Source organism: Equus asinus, chromosome 21 (genome assembly GCF_041296235.1).
Source record: "Equus asinus isolate D_3611 breed Donkey chromosome 21, EquAss-T2T_v2, whole genome shotgun sequence".
NCBI lineage: Eukaryota > Metazoa > Chordata > Mammalia > Perissodactyla > Equidae > Equus > Equus asinus.
In genome coordinates, this window is record NC_091810.1 from 64,104,209 (window position 1) to 64,126,230 (window position 22,022).

General features: G+C 34.8%; 1 protein-coding gene across 1 annotated transcript in view; it reads right to left on the bottom strand.

The window, feature by feature from the left end:
* STT3B (STT3 oligosaccharyltransferase complex catalytic subunit B) overlaps positions 1–22,022 on the bottom strand; it is a 110,134-nt gene that overhangs the window by 2,818 nt on the left and 85,294 nt on the right. Inside the window, exons 6-15 of the mRNA XM_014840958.3 lie at positions 18,392–18,490; positions 16,436–16,582; positions 15,439–15,487; positions 13,877–14,031; positions 11,458–11,669; positions 10,008–10,195; positions 9,115–9,286; positions 8,069–8,242; positions 5,130–5,243; positions 1,789–2,001 (exon numbers count right to left, since the gene is read on the bottom strand). Of these exons, the coding sequence (XP_014696444.2) occupies positions 1,789–2,001; positions 5,130–5,243; positions 8,069–8,242; positions 9,115–9,286; positions 10,008–10,195; positions 11,458–11,669; positions 13,877–14,031; positions 15,439–15,487; positions 16,436–16,582; positions 18,392–18,490 (1,523 nt within the window). The remainder of the gene's footprint in view (positions 1–1,788; positions 2,002–5,129; positions 5,244–8,068; positions 8,243–9,114; positions 9,287–10,007; positions 10,196–11,457; positions 11,670–13,876; positions 14,032–15,438; positions 15,488–16,435; positions 16,583–18,391; positions 18,491–22,022) is intronic.

The window sequence follows — 22,022 nt, forward strand, 5'->3', positions numbered from 1 at the left end:
TAAAAATTCAAACGAGATCAAGGAGTTAGTGTCTTTATCATCGTTACCTACAGATTTCTAACATGAAAATTTTTCTATGAGATATTGTAAAATGCCCCAGGTCTATACAAGTATGTTACTAGTCTCTAAGGGTGTTTTTCTCTACGGGCAGTGAGCCAATTTTGGCAGCTCTGGACTACAATTCCTAGGGCTTTAGTCATGTCTTCTTTGCAGTGGCAGGAAAAACTCCCAGAATGCCTGCTGTCTCATACCCCCTCACTTGCTAAACTAAAAACCAGGGTAGGGAGAGGAAACCAAATAAACAAACAAAAAGCATTCCTCTGGTACTAGTACAAAAGAGAGATTATAAAGCCATGTAAACCAGAAATTCAAAATCCATGTTGTTGGCTACTAGAATATATGTTGTGGGCATTCAAGATAGACTCATTTTAATTATCCATTCGCTTATTTATTTTAGGGAAATGATGGGAAGACAAAAGAAGTCAGTAAGAAAACTCACTATAATCAGTAAGTTCAATGGCATTGTTTTTCAGAAAAGGTAGACGTTCACTGGGCTTAGATATCTTAGGAGTAACTGCCTTGCGATTAGCAGCATTTGCTTTGACTTCTGCACTGATGTGACTCACCAGTTTCTCCCACTATATGCCTGTGAGAAACCAGATCATTTGATCTGTCATTTGATATAAAGACTGGTAAGTGAATCTGATATGACCCACAGAAAGAGTGTCAGCTCTACATATTTCAATACATCAGTCTAGATACGGGAATTTCATATCCGGCACAGAAAGTATTCATTTAAAAAGTTTATATTTACATATCATACAGCTAATATTCAGCACTTTTATAGTACAAACTGAAATAATCTGTATTCTGAATATACTTGAAGTATACTTTAAGTAATGCAAATAGATAAGACAATTGCTTCAATGATTTAAAATAACTAATCCAAGCAATGTAGTAAACAAGCATCTCTCAAGACTTAAGACTGAAATTGTTCTAATAATTATTAGTATTTTAATGGTAGTACCTTATAATACAACCTTAATATTTCATCTGACTGCTCATTATTTTTCATCTCCCACAGAGGGCAACCTATATAAATATTCATTTTTAGTAGTCTTTTATAGCAAAGATTAGATCTATTTGGCTTAAGTGAGCAATAATGACTTCCAATAAAATACTTCACATCTTATTAAATATTTATACAAAAGGACTGCAACAGTCTCATCATCATAATTCCTGCCTACAAGCTCTGTCATGATAATTACATTTAAAAATAATTATCTTAAGATAAACGATTTTTTTTATTCAAACCTATTCTTTATTCAATGAATAATACAGTAACATCATACTAAGAATGGAACATGAAAATGTAGTATACATTTGCTTTGACCAAAAGATGAGGAATGGCATTTTTCAATCACAATGGCATTACTTCAGTATTTGGCATTTTTACTTTTCACAGAAAGTGATGGCCACAGTCACATCTTACTTTATGAATAAGTCTTATTAATGGGAAGGTGCAAACTAAAGCCAGGAAATCTCAACTTGGTTCACCAATAACTACTATATGCTATCCAGAAAAAGTTGCTGCTTGGGATATCTGAGTGCTCAGCTTGAAAAGAATGCCCCTAGCAGGACAGCTTGATATTTACTTTGTATAAAAGCCATCATCTTTACAGATCTGGTAAATGGAAATTTATTAGCAAATTTTAGTAATTATTTTTCAGACAAACCAACCAACCTTGAGTTACCCTTTTATAGACATTGACTTCACCTGGCACCCACCTTCTTTGACAAATACTTCTGTTTTGGGAAAATGTTGGTGACTCGAGGTTTGTGGTCTAGTGTCTCCCTGTTATCAGGTGCTTTCACTTTATATATCCTTACAAGCCAGTGTTCTGATGTAAAGGCCTCCTCCAAATGCTTGAATTTAATGTCCTTGTTTCCAATCTCAGCATTACGTGTTCGGTCAAAACCTGGGGGTGTACGAAAATCCAGCTGCAAAAGTGACATTAGTATTGGATGTTAGCCATATTGGAAAACATTAAGTATTAGAAGGAAGTAAATGTTATCGTCAGAGTAAAATTCTCTTTAAACTAGGAAAACAGAATCAGAGTAATATACCATAACAATTCTCATATGCTGTTAACTAGATATAGGAAGAAATCAGGAAGAGAGAAACTAAATACATCACAATTAGAATTTCACCGAACCCTTAAAGTTTGTGAGCAGCCTGCAAGCATTAAAAAACCAACACAGCAAACCAAAATCCATCAAAGCCCTTTTTATAAGTACAGAGAGAGAACACACAGAAGTGACTTCTTTTCTGCCTCAGGGCCTTGCACTATCTATTCTCTGAGCCTGAAAGTTCTTCATTTGGCTCTTTTGCACGCTTGCTCCTTTCTATCCTTTGGTCTCAGCCCAAATACCATTTCTTTAGGGAAACAGTTTCTTAGATTGGTGGTTGAGAACTCTCCTCCATTGTTTCCTTATCTTTTACTCTATAGTGTTCATTGCTAAAGTTTTTATTTATTTATTTATTTATTTAAAGATTTTATTTTTTTCCTTTTTCTCCCCAAAGCCTCCCAGTACATAGTTGTATATTCTTCGTTGTGGGTCCTGCTAGTTGTGGCATGTGGGATGCTGCCTCAGCGTGTCTGATGAGCAGTGCCATGTTCGAGCCCAGGATCTGAACCAACGAAACACTGGGCCGCCTGCAGCGGAGTGCACGAACTTAACCACTTGGCCACGAGGCCAGCCCCTATTTATTTATTTATTTTTTTAAAAGATTTCTTTTATTTTTCCTTTTTCTCCCAAAGCCCCCTGGTACATAGTTGTGTATTTCTAGTTGTAGGTCCTTCTAGTTGTGGCATGTGGGATGCCACCTCAGCATGGCCTGATGAGCGGTGCCATGTCTGCACCCAGGATTCAAACTGGCAAAACCCTGGGCTGCTGCAGTGGAGCGCGGGAACTTAACCACTCAGCCACGGGGCCGGCCCCTTTATTTATTTTTAAAATTACAGGTTTCCCCAGCTATCCAAAAGTTCTCTTTATGCCACTTTGCTTTTATGGAAGACCTATACCAACCGAAAGAAACCTGAAGAGGATTTTTGCTTTCATGGAAAAGCAAAAAGTGAAAATGGGGTTCAGCAGTTTTTTTGCAGCAAGTTATAGAGACTAAGTAGTTAAGCATACTGTCGTATTTCAAGCCTTCCACTTCAGTTACAGAGATGACTAACCTGGACCTTCAACATGAAGGCAGGCAGATATAGAAGCAGGTGTAGACATTAGTGACCTGCCTGCTCTGATGGAGTCAGACAACAATAACGTACTAATAGCTGCCCCTCCTCCTCTCTCTCCTACACCCTAGTCTCCTGTACCTCCCACCACCCCATCCTCTGACTACTCAGCCTCAGACACCATCACCGCCACCACCACCTCTCGGCCTTCCAGGGTGCTTGCTGTCTTCCTGATTCTAGAGTGTGAAACTACACCGTACGTACATTATTTCTACTTCACTTAGGCTGTGTATTTACCAGGTCATTCCTGCTTTTGCTATATGTCAGTGTTATTTTAGGTTTTATGTGTTATTTGGTATGATTTGGTAGGTTATTTTTTGGGTCTGGGAATGCTCAAAAAATTTTCCCACGTAAGTGGTAACTGCATCTTTGCTTTACACCATTTTGGCTTACAAAAGCTGTCACAGCAATGCTCTACTTTTGGATAGCAGAGGAAATCTGTTCCTGTATCCTCCACCAGGATAAAAGGAAAAAAGGAGGAGAGGGGAGAAGACTTTAAGAAATTCTCAGACTAAGTTTATGTTAACACACAAACAGAACATAATTGAATTCAACTTCAAAACAAAAATAAAAACCTAATCTACTCCAATGAGGGAATAACTTGTTCTTGCGTATCTGTACAATAAAAGTTATACTTCATGTCTTAAACATATATTAGTCTTGAGTAGGGAAGGCATCAAAATAAATACATACTAGAAGCATGGCTTAAAACTCCTATAAAAAACAGGAAAAAAGGTCTTTCGATGCTATCATTAGTGAACAGAGAAACAAACCCTTGACCCATTTTCTGAGGTACCTAATTATTATGGTTTAAGTACTTCTTTCTTAGCATGAGTTTAGAGACCGGGCAGTGGCTTTCAAAAAAATCAAAACACAAACAAAAACCTAAATCTAGTAGTAAAAATTATTGTGTATTTTTTTAAAGCCATCTACAGAGTAATTACAAATGAATAATGATGAAACATTATCTTGATCCCTGGTATTTACATAAAATTAAACAAGCAAGTTTTCCTCTGCCTTCTAGTATCAACTTAACCAGCAGGCAATATGCAATCAGGCAGTTTTCACTGAATCTTAGTATGAAGGCATAATTTAGTATTATAGTCACACAATCTAAGAGCTATAAAGAACCTTAGAATTCAAGTCATCAGTCCAGCCCCTATTATATAAAGAGAAAAAAACAAGTCTATGGAGGATGTGACTTGTCCAAAGGTTACATGACTTGACAGAGCAGATCCAAATCCCAGGTACTATGATAGTAAGCCCACTGTCTGTTCTTTTTGCCAAAATGCCTCTTTGCACATTCACTCATCTTGTGGACCTTTAAGCTTCTGTACCACATCATTCTAATTTTCTAGGAAACTCTGACCCAGACAGTCCTAGCTATCTGTAGTGATGGAGAATAGGGAAAGAGTGAATATCTGAAGTGACTATATAACTCAACTCTTTAATTTCAGGCTTTTCCCTACCAAGCAGCAAAGTAACCTACTTAAGATCACACTATTTCCTAGCTGGGAAAACCTCTCCCCTGGAGAATAATGTCTTCCAAAAGCATGAAGTCAAAGGTGGCACGGCAGGCAAAGGTTGGATTTGAGCCTAGTGTTAATTAATATTTTGGAAAAAAATCTTTGATCTAAAATTTTTTTCCTAATTTTTCACATAGACGTTTCAGATATCTAAATTTAACCAGGCAGGGGGAATCTTTAGATAAGCACATTTTTCTTTAGAGTGCAACCAGAACATCATTATCTTGTTTTCTAGAGGCAAACAAAACTACTTTTACAAAAGTTTTTTGAATAGATTATTAAAAAAACTGATGTAACTAACCTGCATTTCTCCAAATCTGTAGTATGACATTTTATACATAAGGCAATTCAACAAAGTTGGGGATCCTGCTTTGTCTACACGGAATTCTCCTTGTGGGGTGAAATAGTCACTTTCCTACAAGAAAGAAACCAGAAGTTTCTGTGTCAGTTCAATTTAACACATTCAAAGCTACAGGTGCCCCTTTTCATTCCCCCATAAGAACCAGCTTTGAGGTATCTTCATAAAGACCTATTTAGTTACATCTCAAAAAAATATGGAATCAGAAGATTAACTTATAAACTTAATGTGATACCTAAAAAAGCCCATAAAACCATTATGAATGTTTTTTAAAGTTGAGCCTGAAATCATTTATAAAAATAAACACGAGTGCCTAAGATAGAAAAGAACAGCAGTCTTTTGTTGGGAGTCAGGGAGGGCAGTTAATCCTACCAGGTTTTAAATCATGTTAGAAAACCTCAATAATTAAAAAAGAATAATATCAACACCATCATCTAATACCAGGCAGACTGGCTCTCTCCAATTGCTACATCTTCACCTCCATTACTCCTTTTCAGAGTTTTCTTAAATGTTATTCTTTATTTTTCCATATGAACTCTAAAATCAATTCTTTAGTTGGAGAGGGGACTATTTAGAAACGTTCTGTAGTAATTTTTTTTTTTTAGATTTTATTTTCCTTTTTCTCCCCAAAGTGCCCCCAGTACACAGCTGTATATTTTTAGTTGTGGGTCCTTCTAGTTGTTGACGCCGCCTCAGCATGGCCTGATGAGCAGTGCCATGTCTACACCCAGGATCCGAACTGGCAAAACCCTGGGCCGCCGAAGCGGAGCAACTTAACCACTCGGCCACGGGGCCAGCCGCCCCCTCCTTTTTTTTGTAGTAATTTTTATTGTGATCCCATCAACTTTATAAACTAACCTCTAAAGAGGGCCAATTTGACACTATAGATAGAAATTCTTTGTCTGGGAATTTATCCTACAGAGATACTTGTACATGGGCAAAAATAATCAGTGTAGAAAGTTATTTACTGCAGGGACTAAAACTGGAAACAACCTAAACATCCATCAGTAGGGACAAGTTAAATAAATCATTTTGCAAACACAATGGAACACACTGTGCAGTTGTAAAAAAAAAATAATGAAGAAGACTCTCTATATTCTAATATGGAAAGATCTCCAAGATATATAATCTAGTGAAAAATGCAATAAAAGGATGTTTCTTTTGCTACTAGTTATCTGCTTGAATAAGAATCTGAAGAAAATGATGAGCCCCCATGGCCTTTTTTCTTTTCTTAGGAGGAGGGGGGAAACTTCTACTGTATATTTATTTTTTAAATTAATTAAATTTTTTTTTTCGGTGATGAAGATTGGCTCTGAGCTAACATTGGTGCCCATCTTCCTGTATTTTGTAAACCCCAGGTTGCCGAAGCAGAGTGTATAAACTTAACGACAACAACACCGGGCTGGCCCCCATATATTTATATTTCATTTTTTGAACCATGCAAATATATTACCTATTCACCAAGTTTAAAAACACTGATTTGAAAAAGTACAGACATTTAGGGTTTCTAATCATATAAATGTTCAAAGCATATATTTGGATCTATTACATGTTACAATTTTAACACTGCTAAAACAAAGCCACAAATGAAAATCATATACTGGAAATACTAAGATTAATTTAATACAAGGAAATAATGTTCATTAATCACAGTTAAGGGAAAATGTCACAGCATTTACATCTGAACAGAAAATCTGGGCTCTACTCTACTTTGTCCCTGTCACACAACACATATGCATACATTTTCCTAAAAGGTTCTTTTATTCTGGATCAGCAGTGAATCTTTCATCTTTTGTGTCTTCATCATGTAAACTAGAAAGCTGGGTGTCCATCCTCAATGAGCTCGCAACTGAGTGGGAGAAAGACTACACAATCTACCTACAAAACAAGTTGTGTACGATTCGATGATGAGTGCAGACATGGACGCACCAGAGAAGGGCTTCTGGAGAGGGGACAAATCTGTGCTAAGAAGGTATTCCAAGAAAGATTAGAGTGTAAACACACATGTCAGATGAGTCAAGGAAGAAACAAGGTGAGCTTCACTGGCTAGAGCAGACTGACAGAGTGGAAAAAAGTTGTAAATAAGAGAGACAAAAGGCCAGCAAAGGAAAGCAAAGTATTAAGGGGTTTGCATTCCGAGCTAAGAAGTTTGGATTTTATACCAATGCTTCATTACAGAGGTTATTTCGTACCAGCCAGTAAGCTGAAGCTTCATCTATATTACTACAAATTCTTATAACAGCACTACAAATAAACTATTCCTGGCATCCCCATTAGTGATAATCTGAGGCTGCCTTACTCATCATTAAAACCCGGAACCTAGAATAAGACCTAGTGCTCAAAGCACATAATGCTGACTGGCCAAAAATAACTTGGTCCATAGCACCAAGCTGACAGTGGCAGGGTTTTGGTTTTAACTCGTCTGTCTGGTTTCAAGGCCCTTTTCCTTAATCTATTCAAGTTTTTCAGGCTGTAAAGTGCCATGATCAACGTCATGTTAGACTGGGAGAGGGAACAAGACTAAGGCAAAGATAGCAATTTCAAGGTTACTGTCCTGTTTCAGGTTTATGATCGTAAGGGTCAGTACTAGAGTGGAAGCAATGGGAATGGAAAGAAAGGGCTGAAGTGAGAGGCTGTGAAGGAGTAAAACAAGAGTCTTGACAAACGATTGCTTCGTAGGGGAGAACAGAAGTATCAGGTATGAGTTTCAAAAGTTTTAAACCTGGGAAAATGCTTATAGTATCTTTAATAGGAAAGTCAGAGTGAGGGACTAATTTAGGAGATAGGATGATGAAAATGAATACAATGCAATTAGCAAGATAAGAGAGTTACTTAGACACTCGAGCTGTCTCTCACACACCTGGAATGACCTAGTTTCTTACCCGAATGTCTTTTGGATGTTCCCCTTCAGCTATCCTAACCATCCAGAGAAACTTGTTGATGTCATCACCAGAATAGCCAATAACCCCTCCAAAAATAACCAAAACATAATCTACATCCAGACTCCTCATGATTTTATAGGCTGCTGTTTCATTTGAAGACATAGCTTTTCCCACCTACAGAATAAAAAAATGAGAATATGTGTACTTAGTCCCACAATACACTAAAACCAAAAATGAATGCATCTCAAGACTCTGATTTAACATGGAATTCTTTTCAGAGAAATGATTTGCTATGAATTCAACAAATTCACTGAAATTTTTAAGCATCCTACTTACTACAACCAGTTATAGCAGAAATGTCAAAATCAGAATACATCTAATATTTTGCTAATAATTAAGTTTCATGAAATTAACCTCTTAATACAAAAGCAGCAGGCTTAAAAGAAGTAGAATTTCTCCAACTTCAGGCCAGAGATGACCAGTGATCTGGCTAGCACAAATATATTCTCCTCAGTCTACCAGACAGATTACCTACAACACTAATACAAATAGAATTCATTTGGTTAACTCTAGTTATCTATTTAAATCTTTAAAGAACATTGAGGTGATTACCTTAATTTATGCAAACTAGTCATTTAATAGTTAAGGTGAACATAATCTGCATATCTATAAAATACAGTGCATTTGCTTTACATATTTCCAAATAGTTATCTTAATTTATAAAATGGAAAATACAAGTCAAACACAGTATTCTAAAAGTTTCCAATTTTGCCTAATTCTCCAGAGAGCTAAATAAAAATCACAAGATCTGCCAGAAATCAGCCTACAATTCTGAATGATAAATAAATAAATACCATTCTTAAAAACAAAATAAATAAGCATAGCTTGAACTCACTTGATTGAATAAACGTGTAAAGATGTATTTTGAGAATTCAGCAAGCAAAGAGGAGTTCTATCCACATTTTTCTTACTTAATCACAAGTGAAACCTGATTCCTAAATAGTAAAGATTTATAATTTTTGATCTTTTGTTTATCAAATTCTTACCAGTGCTATGTGGCTGTTATTCCAGGTGTTATTATCCACCAAAGTAGTTCTATTAGCCATTCCAGCTATCTGATAGCCATAATCCCACCAAGACATCACTCGGGCATGTTCATCTGTATTTTGCCTTAGCCAAAAGTAAGCTTCTCTAAAATCATCTAAGATATTCCTGGTGCTGAAAAGAATCACAATAGTCTTTTAAATGATAGCTTCTAAATGTGAAGAGGGTAACTGAAAATCTTGAGGTGCTAAACCATTCAATAATTTCACATTTTAAGGATGGTAGTTAAAAGCCTCAACGATGGGGTGGGGGATCAATGAAGAGCTAGACTAATGCTTCTTAAAGTTTAATATGCACACAAATCACCTGGTTATCTTATAAAAAAGCAAATTCTGGTTTAGCAGTTCTGGGGTGGGGCCTGATATTCTGTAAGTCAAACAAACACCCAAGTTAAAGCAGAAGCTGGGGTGGGAGAGTGGAGAGGCAATATATAAATCAGCTGTTCTTAAATTTTAGCTCCATCACCTGCAGGGCTTATTAAACCACAGATTGCTGAGCCCCAACCTCAAGTTCCTGATTCAATAGGTTTAGGTGGAGTGTCTACAATTTGCATTTTTAACAAGTTTCCTGGTAATGATGATGCCCTGTGTCCAAGGACCACACTTCGAGAAAAAATGATGTATATGTTATGATGTAAAGATATTCTGGAAAAGAGCATGAAATACAATGATTATTACCCACTTCAACCAAAGGGGCTGGGCGAGGAAGAGGCCATAAGAAAAACGTGGTAGATTCATATGCAGAGCCTCACAAACACCTATCTTTGAATTGTATGTTTTGAGACAGAAAAAAAGAATAGGTATAAAATCCTTTTGTAACCAAGTTATTTTCTTACCCATCATGATTGTAAGAGGCCAAGACTACACTTGGACTGGAGTAGGCATTGCTTGTGACCCAGGTACAGTGGACTGCAAACATCATCAATAGCATCAGCATCAACATGGTGACAATGCTTTTTATATTAGGACCTAATCCCTCTTCAGTTTTTTCCTGTTCAGTTACATGTTTCCTCACTTTACCTGCCTGAAGATATAAAAAACTGGTTAGACAAATTCATCATTTAACTTGCTTCATTAAGACACTCAAGGTGAAAAGTTGGGAGAATGTTAATCAATTTATTCTTTGAGTATTCTTGTGTCAGTGATACAATGTTTCCTAAAATTTATCAAGGTAGATTCTAAAGTCAAATGTGAATGAGAAGGCTTCCTGGGACTATATCCAATCCAGGAGCTAGTCACAGAGCAAAATATCTGCAGTAAGAAGCTGCTTTCACACCCAGTTGTCCTTTTGTTTTATGTAAATACAACGGAGATAACCAAATGCCCTCATTGTGGCAGTCTTTTCTTATAAAATCTGAGTTCCTCATCCTGAAAATGGCAATGTCCAGCTATAAACCAGACCCATGTAGGACTTTAGCATAGGAAAAAATTGCATTATCAGAATCAGTCTTCCAATTTCCAAACCCCAAAACCAACAGACCTGTTAAGATTACATTTTTGAAAACAACAAAAAAGCCTACCAAAAACTGGAAGAGAGAAGAGAATAGAGTCATACTTTCTAAACTGCAAGGCTAGTTAAGAAACCACAAAACAAATAACTACTACAGACACAACAGAAAGTATGTGCTTTATTAACACAAATCTGTATGAATTATATTGGACCTATAGTAAGGAAAGAAAGAATTTCAAAGTTAACACTTAAACTAGGAAGTTTCATTGCTTACTGGTATTTAAAAACCCAGTTAAATAGTAAAATTTAATATGTCATTCAAGACAAGTGCTCTAATTCTTTCAAGTCTTTTCTGTGTTTCACCAAATATAATCCTGCTGTTGCCTGGGAGGTTAAAAGCGAATTACATTCTATCGGCCAGCCCCCTTTTGCTAACAAATTGGAGGCTTCATTTTTAAAGGCACTTTATTCCCTTTATTTTACTATTCAATCAACCAAATACTGAAAAAGTTTACACTGACTATGGACCTCAAGGATAAGCACTTGGGCACATGGTTTCAGAATGGCTATAGTGCTAAGTTTTATGTAATTACAGGGGTTTTACATAAAACTTGACCAAAAACAAATGAGAATTCCTTCTCTGATTATATTCTACTTTCTTACTTTGAGCTAAAAGACCCAACTTCAAATTTGAGGCAAATAGTATAGACCAACTAGAAATGTCACAGTTTGTCTAAATCTTTCTTTAAACACATTTATTAATATGTATGGTTCTTATTGTGGAGGAAAAAATAAAGTACATAAAATTTTTAAAGGCCTTACTTTAGATTTCCCACCTTATCATACAAATTTCCTGGGTTTCTTTTGTCATCCTCATCACTGCTGTCCTCCACAGGTGGGTTTTCCCTTTTCATGTCATCCCCCAAATAGTGCTCAAAAACATTTGAGAAGGCAATTGCAGACAGCATACAGACGACTGGAGTCAAAGTCAACATCAGCCGCACCATCACTCCAGCAAAGTAGACAGCGCTGATTGCATACAAAGCAACTGCAAAGACAAGTTCTCTTATAACACTTCAGAAAAGAAAACGTTCACAGGCAACTGAACTAAAAATTTAACATATTATAAACCAAATCTAAAAACAGACAAAAGTCTCAAAAAAGAGCCGTTTTAAATTAATAATACTGACCAACTGATTTAATAGTCATATAGAAATTATAACTAGTGTTGACTACGTAAACTAAATAATCACTACACACAAACTGTTGTTTAGAGAAATGTATCATGATTCAAATTTAATTGTAGTTATTATGAGGAATAAGAATTCATTATTTGTCAACAGCATCACATATTAGAAAATCCATAGCTGATGGATGAAAACATATTTGGCAAATTATATCATTAGGCACAGTAAGTTTACAGAATCAAAGTCTATGAAAAGACAATGCCAATATCTGGCATAAAACCCACATTAAAGTAAGAATGAGATGAGAAGAATATAATTTATTAACCAAAGGAGGAAACTGTAGTTACTGCCAAGAGCCTTTTTTTTTTTTTGCTGAGGAAGATTTGCCCTGAGCTCATATCTGTTGCCAATCTTCCCCTATTTTGTATGTGGGTCACTGCCCCAGCATGGCCAGGAGTGGTGTAGGTCTGCACCTGGGAACCAAACCCAGGTTGCCAAAGTGGAGAGTGCTGAACTACTACACCCTTGGGGCTGCTTTTTAAAAAAGAACTGAAAGTAATTTCAAACAGCCAAAGCCTTCCAGACACTATGCTAACCACAGGAAAAGGCGCTACCATTTCTGGTTGAAGGCTATATGACTTTACAAAGTCAATGTGTCATTTGAACTCCTATCTCATTTGAAGCTAATCAAAAACTTTTTTTCCTGACCACAAAATACATTATATCATATTCTTGTGTATAGCTCAATGAATTTTTATATATGCACACATCTATGTATTTACTACCCATATCAAAATACAGAATATTTTTATACCTCCTCTTCCCAGTCAATAACTGTTCTCCCCCCTATAAAAAAGGTAAACACTATTTGGACTTCTAAAGCATTAATTTAGTTTTCCTTATTCTTGAACTTCATACAAATGAAATTACACAAAGTGTTCTCTTTTGTACTGGCTTCTTTTATTTATCCACGCTATTCTTTTATTAATTGCTATTGTACAAATACATCAACATTTATATTTATCTATTCTGCTGATAACCTTTGGAATGTTTCTAATTCAGAGCTATTATGGATGAAGTTGCTAGGTGCATTCTTAAATATGTCCTTTGTTGGACATACGCATTCATTTCTTTTTGGGTATTCACCTAGAATTAGGATTGCTGAGCCATTAGGTGGACAGTGTGTTTAAGCCAAATCTTTTTGAATGATGCAGTACTAACATGGCCTTATCCAGAGTCCACTGATCTATATAAACCAGAGGAGAATGAGTCCTTCAGTTAGGACCCATGCAGGGACTTTATTTTCTCTCCTGACTTTACTCTGGAATAATACTTTGAGCGTCCCTAATGGTCCAGGCCCCATATTTGTACAAGTTCAACTCCTGGTACTACAAATTGTTTGCTTGTGTGACCCGGTGCATGTTACACAACTTTTTTCAGTTTCAGGTTTTATCACATGCAAAACAGCCACAGCATACTTCTTGTGATAATTGAATCATGTAGAAGTTGTTGGTATCTGCTTATATTGTCCATTTATATTTTGAATGTCAGATCCTAAACACTTGGCTTTAAAATAGTTCGTATTTCTAAGTCTTGTTAGTTGGAAATATACACAAATCTATCAGTGAAAGGGTGTTTACTTAAAGGTGATTCTTATTTCATTACAAAATATACTTTGCACTGAAATTTGGACGATGGATGCAAACTTCTTCCTACTTAATCAAATCTAACTTAGAAAGTGAAGTCAAGACTATAAGGTGAATAAAGTTATAATTTCCAATTCTCAGCCACAGACAATGACAACGTTAACTTCTCAAAAACCATAATAAACTGAATTAAAAATTTCTATACAAGTACTAAATTAAAAGCTATATATATATATATATATAATTAGAGTATATACAATACAAAATTGCTGAGTTTTTCTTGATTAGGCATTTATGCAAAATAAGAGGAAACATCTTGAATATGCATAGAGTCAAGCAAAGAAAAACAAAACTTTGAAGTGATAATCTCAATAATGAAAATAAATTGTTCCAAATCACAGTTTTATTAAAAAATCTCTTACCAAATACTCTTTCATCGTTGATATTTTTAATGCAGAACCACAGGCCTGCTGGGAAGGTACATACAAGAATATGTAGATCAAAGAAGAAAGACACCCAAGTTGTAGGTTGATGCTCAGACACGGATGCAATAATTGGAATGTGTATTTTTGCATACCTGGTATTAAAAAAGTTAATATTATTTAAAATGAAAATGATAAAACAGTTGTTTCTTTTAGAAGAAATTTTGATTGCAGATATGGTTCCTATTTCCCACCCCTTATCACTTAAAAGTACATTCCATTGTAACCTGCTATATTGGAAATAAATCTGCTCCACCTTGGTAAACCTAAAACCAATATGCTCTCCTGAAAATTGGGAGAATTATCTAAGGCCAGTTATAAAAAAGTGTTGGCTCTGACCTTTAATACAAAAATCTTTGCTCAAATAGGAATTTGTTCTGCAGTTTAACTTAGCATCTCCTACATCTGCATCAATGAGTTTGATTACCTTTTGGACTTACTACTAGTAGAAATACCTTATCTAACAAGATATTATGCTGCCACAATATTTTTCTTAAAAAGGAGATGGCACGGAGGCAGGTGAGGAAAATGGAAAGGACAGGACAAATTATTCCTGAAATGCCCTGAGATTCCAAAGCAGTCAATTAAAGTTTAGAAAGCAAGAGTAAGTAAGACTGACAAAAATTTAACCTAGTAATTTAGCCTAATCAGAATAACTGTCTACAACTGGGGTTTTCCCTCAAACTCTCTGGTGATCCACAGGCTGATCTCTTGAAGTCTGTGTCTAAATGTTAGTTTCAGTCATTCATACATAATTTGCTTATGCCCTTTAGTTAGACCTGAACATAAACCGTTTTGGTATCATATCAAAAGGCAGGCCCATTCAATAAATTGTGATGGGTTTTTTTATTGGGCCAGATAGGGAGTAACAAAGAAGACAGAACAGCAGGAACAGGTGAGAGAGGTAAATTATCAACAGATAGTTTCTTATCCTTAGGAAAACATTTTAAGAGACAACAAGTTTTATTGAACTAGGTAATTTAAAACCATTTTTAAAAATTAACTCATTTTATAATAGCACTCAAAAAAATGAAACAAATATTTTCTAGCATATTTGACAGATTAAAAATGCCGAAGAACTTAGAGTGGTATTAGAAAACAAGTTAAATTTTTTCTTCATATCCACAGTGTATGGTTTTACAATATAACATCCATCCTTAGTGATTAAAAATTAAATATTACTAAAAGATGAAAACTTTGAATACATTGGTAAAAACAAAAGTCAAGCATTAAAATAACACAAATACTACCTTAAATGTTTTGTCAAACAAAACTAAAATAAGGAGTTGTCCATGTAGAACAAAAATAGGACCTATATATCATACTAAAGGTTCATTCCAAACAGGCATTGTAACAAAGAAAAACCATAAGGTATTCAACATTTACTACACTAGTATAAACTAGGTACTTTAGAAAGATTGCTCAAGTATTGACGGAGATGCTGACAAGAAGAGAAAAAAAGAGCATTTTAATATAATATGAGGGCAAATAACTGCACTTACCCAGTGTCCCATAATGAATAAAACCTGCCACTCCATGGTGCAATGTAACCTTGGAAGGAAAAATGCAAAGGAAATTAATTTGCCTTTTTATTGTTACATTGGTTTTATGCTTACTGATTATTATTGATTAATTTAAACTAATATTCAGAGAATTTCAGTTTTCTTTTGTAGGTGACAACATATTTCACAAAGCTGGCTGTCAGATAAAATCAGTGATCAAAAAATCCAAATATCCACAGAGATTATATTTCCAGAGAAACATAAGTTGATAGATAAAACTGTAGAAAGTTTTCCAGTTCTCTCTTAAACTTCTAGTTGACTACTAAAATAAAGCAAAGACATTAACACAGCATTGGATAATTTAAAAAGGGGGGAGGTGTCTAAATTATCAAATCCAGTATGCCAAATTTGCATAAATTACAAAGATGATTTTAAACATTCATGCCCTTTTACTCCTGTCAATTAATTTTTCATAATTTTATGAGCTAGGCTGGTACATTAATTTGACAGATGGAATACCTTTAGGAAGAATTTGACTTGTTTCTAGGGACTAGAAGTCAGGATAAGTGAAGTGAAGTCAGGATAACAGACTAATGTAGAATACAGAAGCAGACTGAAACTGGTTTGGTTGATGGTTTAAAAGTAGGAGAGAGAGAGAAAGAGTACACGAGAGAGCAAGCATGCAATAGGTTAACACTGGAAGCTTTTAATTTTATACAGTTTGGGCCTATTCATCTATCAAGAGGGTGCTTGAAAGTGAATTTATCAGATTCTGAAGCAGCAAAATTAAGATACTGTTAAAATAAAAAGAAATCACAATTTGTAGTGCTATTCAGATTTAAGAATCTTTGACTATTATTTTTATATTTTTTGTAAAGAATACAACCACAGTATTTGACCTGCTAGGGTAAATGGAACATGTACAAAATTTGCAAAAGAATTACCATTTTCAATAATCTGGAGACAAGATTCACATCTTACAGGTGATGACACCTACCTGTATAAGTCAAATAGATGACACTAAGGAAGACAGCACCTGCAGCTAGTGATACACCCAAAAAGAAAAGGGTCTGGAACTCTTGTTTTGTTAGTCGGTCTCTCAGATACTGCAAGAAAGCATAAGCTTGCAGCAATGCAAAGACACCTAATTAAAGAAAAGGGTCAAATAAATAATCAACAAAGCACTTTGCCAAGGACATTTAAAAACGTTAATTTGGAAGAGCTTCTTAATACCCTGTACCAGTCATATCCACGACTAGTCATTTCATCTAACCGACATTTTCCTTGTCAAATGATAGTTAACCAATTAATAAATCCAAAAAATTCTGTTACACATTTTTTCTGAAATGATCAGACTTCCCATACATGGACCAGGCAAGAAAAATCCCACTTCAATCAATAACTGGAGCCTATTTAGCACATTAAACTCCTCCCTTTTCCAGATTTTAGTGATGTTTTCTGGAGGGGAGAGGAATACAAACGTCATTAAAAAACAATCCTGAGATTTACTGAAGGATACATATTACTTGGATCAGGAGAATCTTGATATATAGTTACTGTTTATAATTGAGTGAGGAATGTGACCTTAATTACACACCTATTATACAAGATGCTAAATTAGTAAATATAAGGGTGAGTGCTAAGATAAATAAAATTAAAGTAGTAATAGTGAAAAGTAATTGTCAAAGTGTACAGAACACAACACAAAAGCACTAGGTTTAAAACTAAACAAAGAAATGAGTATCCTATCCCATCTGGAAGACTGACTTTTTGCTTAAAAAAATTCAGTCATAAGGGTTATTTTTAAAAGTTCATTTTAGAATGGTTAAATAAGCATCATTAAAGATTTAGATTTTAAGAAATATAACAACACATACGCATAGAGTCAAGTGACTGTGTGTCTACACAAACATTGCTATACATGACTGTATACTCAAAACTGAATACACATTTCTCTCGCTCTCAAATTACTACTCGGTAATTTTATAACATCAAATTTTATATATATATATATATATATATATATTTTTTTTTTTTTTTGCTGAGGAAGATGCGCCCTGAGCTAACATCTGTGCGTATCTTCCTCTATTTTGTATGTGGGTTGCTGTCACTCCTGGGAACTAAACCCAAGACACTGAAGTAGAACATGCTGAACTTAACTACTAGGCCATGGGGCTGGCCCCTAACATCAAATTATAAATGTAAGTAAAAGTATTTCACAGATTTTAAAGTGCTATGTAACAGTAAGGTGGGGGGTTCTTAACTTTCTTGGGGGAGGGAGTTCAAGATTCTCCCTGAGAATCTGATAAAAGCTACAGAACATCATCTCAGAAAGTTAAATATACTGATATTCATAAAACATTACAAATAAAATAATACCAATGGACTTCCTACAGGTCATGGAGCTTGCGTTGAGAATCTCTAAGATCTCCCATTATCTTGTTAATTGTGACCCAGATTAATAATGGCGAAGTACTCTGCTTACATGGAAGGAAATGATATGACTTTTTAACAACATAAAAGCCATTAATTCCAGTTAGTGAATATAAATAAAATATTTTAGTGAGATGTAAGGGACATAAAAATGAAATGTTCCATTTAAATTTGCTGAAATGGAAACTCAGTGGTACATAACTCAGTGTACAGATACACCACTGTTTAGTGTTTGTTTATACAAAGTAAATGTTACTTAGTATTTGCAAATAACACGGATTGTGCCAAAAATGCATGTTCTCCTTTTCAAAACAGCAGTGGCTGGGAAGACAGACACTTTTGGGAACACAATATCAGAAACTCTAAATAAAACTCTATGATATTCTTATTTTATAGTGATGGTGTTTTAGAACCAGTAAGATGAAAATTAAAACCAAAAAAACACTTCATTCCCTTGAAGACTGGCCAGTCACACATTCATATATTCTTTAGAAGAAGGAAAATAAATATTTTTTCATACCTGCAGCTGCCATATGTTCACTTGTTCTGATTGGCTGGAATCCCACAAACGGTATCTGCATGGATAATATTAAACCCACAATGTAGAAAGTGCTATATGCTATAAAGACAAAATAGAAAACAAGGATAATTTACTACTACCATTAAGTACTTTAAACATAAATATACAGATAACATATTTTTAGTGAAGTTTTAAGTGAACTTATTTTAAGAACAGAATCTTGAAGTGACTGTTCTATTTGATACATATTTGATGGTTAATCATACATTATAAATCACAAAAATTCTGCCATTTAAAAAAAATTCTTCTTATTTTTTGGTGAGGAAGATTGTTTCTGAGCCAACATCTGTGCCAATCTTCCTCTATTTTGTATGTGGGATACCGCCACAGCATGGCTTGATGAGCCGCCCAGGATCCGAACCTGCAAACCCCAGGCCACCGAAGTAGAGTGCACAAACTTAACCCTACGCCACTGGGCTGGCCCTTTAATTTTTTTACCGAGGTAACATTGGTTTTCTTTCTGCCAATTTAAAAAATATATATTATTTTAAGTACTTTATTTTACAAAATATCATTTAGAAGAGTTTAAGAGACTGGTGCTACTTTCCTCTCCCCAAAATGGAATCAAGTTTTTTTCAATCTATCATTAATAATCATTGTCATGACCCAAGAAGCTATGTAATATATAAATAAGTAAACAGCATTCCTGTTGGCATTAAACCAAAGTATGCATGACCTAATGAATACTTATGATCATCATATATGAATAGCTGCTATTGTCTCAAAAGCTCAAGCGTTTCACACCCTTTTTATAGTGTCCTAATACTCTTTGTGGAGTACTTACCAGTAAAAAAAAAAAAAAAAAAAAAAAAGTCCATCCACTAAGTTTTCTGTGTTTAAAGAAGAAAAGGACTAAGTACACAGAAGTCACGCCACAAAACAGACTAGTTACTGAACTTATTAGGGTCTAATAAAGGAAATCTATTTGCTCTTGGCATTGAGTATACTATAGTATTCTTGGCTTGTATCAACCTAAATGTATAGGCAAATGGGGATGGTTACAATTTGTGAAACAGACTTGTTCTACATTTAGGTGTTCACAGATCACTATTAGACAAGCTGAATACAGAGAAAGTTGTACTTGGAATTACTGTAACTAAAAATTATTTAGCAAAGATGATAAAACCCATCTGAAATAAGTTAATGTGAAAATTATTTCATTGATAAAACTCATATAAAGCATAGTCAATATTTAGTTGTTGGCAAATAAATTACTCTATTAGGAAAAAAGACTGGGGGTATACTTAGGAAGAGAACTGTTATAGCATACCTATATGCATGCTACACACTGTATAGCATAGCATACAGCATACACCTCTTCTCTTTACCCAGCTTAGCTGAGAAAGAATGTTTATTTGCTGTTAAAAGAAACCCATCTATACAAGGTAAATTATGGTCCAATGGTTCAAATGTTAAGTTGCCCCTCAAGCTGTCTGATAAGAGATGATCAGTAGAGTGTTAGGAAAAGGATAAGAAGCTCAAGTAAATTTAATAGGAAGGACCAATATACATGAATAACATTTCCAATGACCTCAAGCTAATGGAGAACTGGTTGTCTGAAGGAGACTACAAAAGTAATCCATCCAATACAGTACTTTCCAGACATATTAATGTTGGAATAGAATTACCCTCAGTGAGGTACTCAAACACAAATACAATAAAAGTTAAGTAAATAAGAATTTCTATGTCATGACTTGAACCATCAACCAGTTTGGTTGATGAGTTTTCTAATAACATGTTTCTTTTAAAAATCAGTCTTGTGTAGACATCCTGACAGAGTCAGAGGCAGAACCAGAAAAAAATGGGAACACGGCATTATGTGATCTTGAACAACTACTTAACAAGAAAAGTTTCAGGTTCCTCACTACAGAATGAGGGGTTTGTACAAGAAGATTTGTAGATCCCTGCTAACAATAGTAACCTAAGATTCTATGATCAACAGGCCTTTTAGACACCCAGAACTGAGAAATCAAACCTTAGACAAATATTGAACACACAGAGGCACAACTAGACAGGTCAGGCCTGAGAAAACCTATGTCATATATGTGTTTTAATTATAGCTAAGTCCCCTTACATCCAAATACCTCAATCACCTCTGAGGCTGGATTTCTCTTTCTTATAAACACAAATGAACACTGAATGTTATAACACTGTCACAGAATTTGGACTAATGGCACATGTTGAACAAAAAACTAAAGCCTTTTTAAAAATTGAGGTGAAATTCACATATAATCATTTTAAAGCAAAGAACTCAGGGGTATTTAGTACATTCACAACATTGTGCAACTACCATGTCTCTCTAGTCCCAAAACATTTTCATCTCCTCAAAAGACAACCCCAGACTCATTCAGCAATTGTTCTCTATTCCCCCCATTCCAGCCCAAGGCAAACACAAATCTGCATCTGTCTCTATGAATTACTGGTTTGTTCTTAATTGCAAAGGTAATAGGTTTTTTGTTTTAAAAAACTATATATATTACATTTTCTATATTATATAGTAAAAAGCAAAAGTCTCCAGCCCATTTACTTCCCTCTAAGTCACATTTTCCAGAATAATCACAGGAAGGTAAGTGGGCACACATACACATTCATATTCCTATTCTCTCTCTTCAAATGGAACTATGTTGTGCTTGGCAATGTAAAAATTTCAGCAATCACATGCTTGAGAACTTTCGATGAAGTTCCCTCTCAGGGATTTGCTCAAGTTCATTTCCAGACATATTCAAAAAGAGAAGAAGAAATCTGATAATATTCTCAATTCAGTGGATTTATGCAACTTTGCAGAGACATTTATTGTAATCAGTAAAAAAGAAAACACTTTATATAGAAAGCTTTGCGCTAGAGTTCAAGTTAACAGTAGGAGTGATGGAGGTAAGTTCAAGAAAAAGAAACTCAATCTCAGGAAACATAAATGGCCAGGTGGGACTTTAATTTGTATTACTTCGTAAACATAGGTTATGTCAAATAAAGCTGAACTAATAGAAACAGGCAAGTTCTCAAGAATATTTTACCTCTGAAATATTCCTCTATCCAAACTAGCCTCATTTATACCTCTATCCAAACTAGCCTCATTTATGCACCCATGATACAAAACTGATAAATGCATATATGCCATAACGCAAAAATAATCATTTTCTTTTAAGAGAACTGGATTTAAGTCTCCTCTATTTTTATATATTTTGGATCACTGATCCTGAGACGTTTACATAGGTGGATATATGTTCTATCTCATGCATTCTTCAATATACAGATAAGTATTTCCATTAAATAAAATTCAGGATTGTTTGCCAGATAACATAAAATATCACAAACTCATCTTGCTTAATGCTGCTCTTCTCCTTAAATCTGTAAAATTAGATATACATCTCTATGCCTCAATTTAAATTCCATTTACAAACCTATGTTTTAAAACAAAGAAGGTAGAAATTAGATATATTTGAGTAGAAAGAAATAGTGAAGTAACGCTCAATTCTCAAAAATAAAGACAATCTCTACTGCAAAATGAAAATATGTTTTCTCTAGGCTTTGGACTATAGCATCTAACAGTGTGTTTAAAAATTACCTCTTTAGT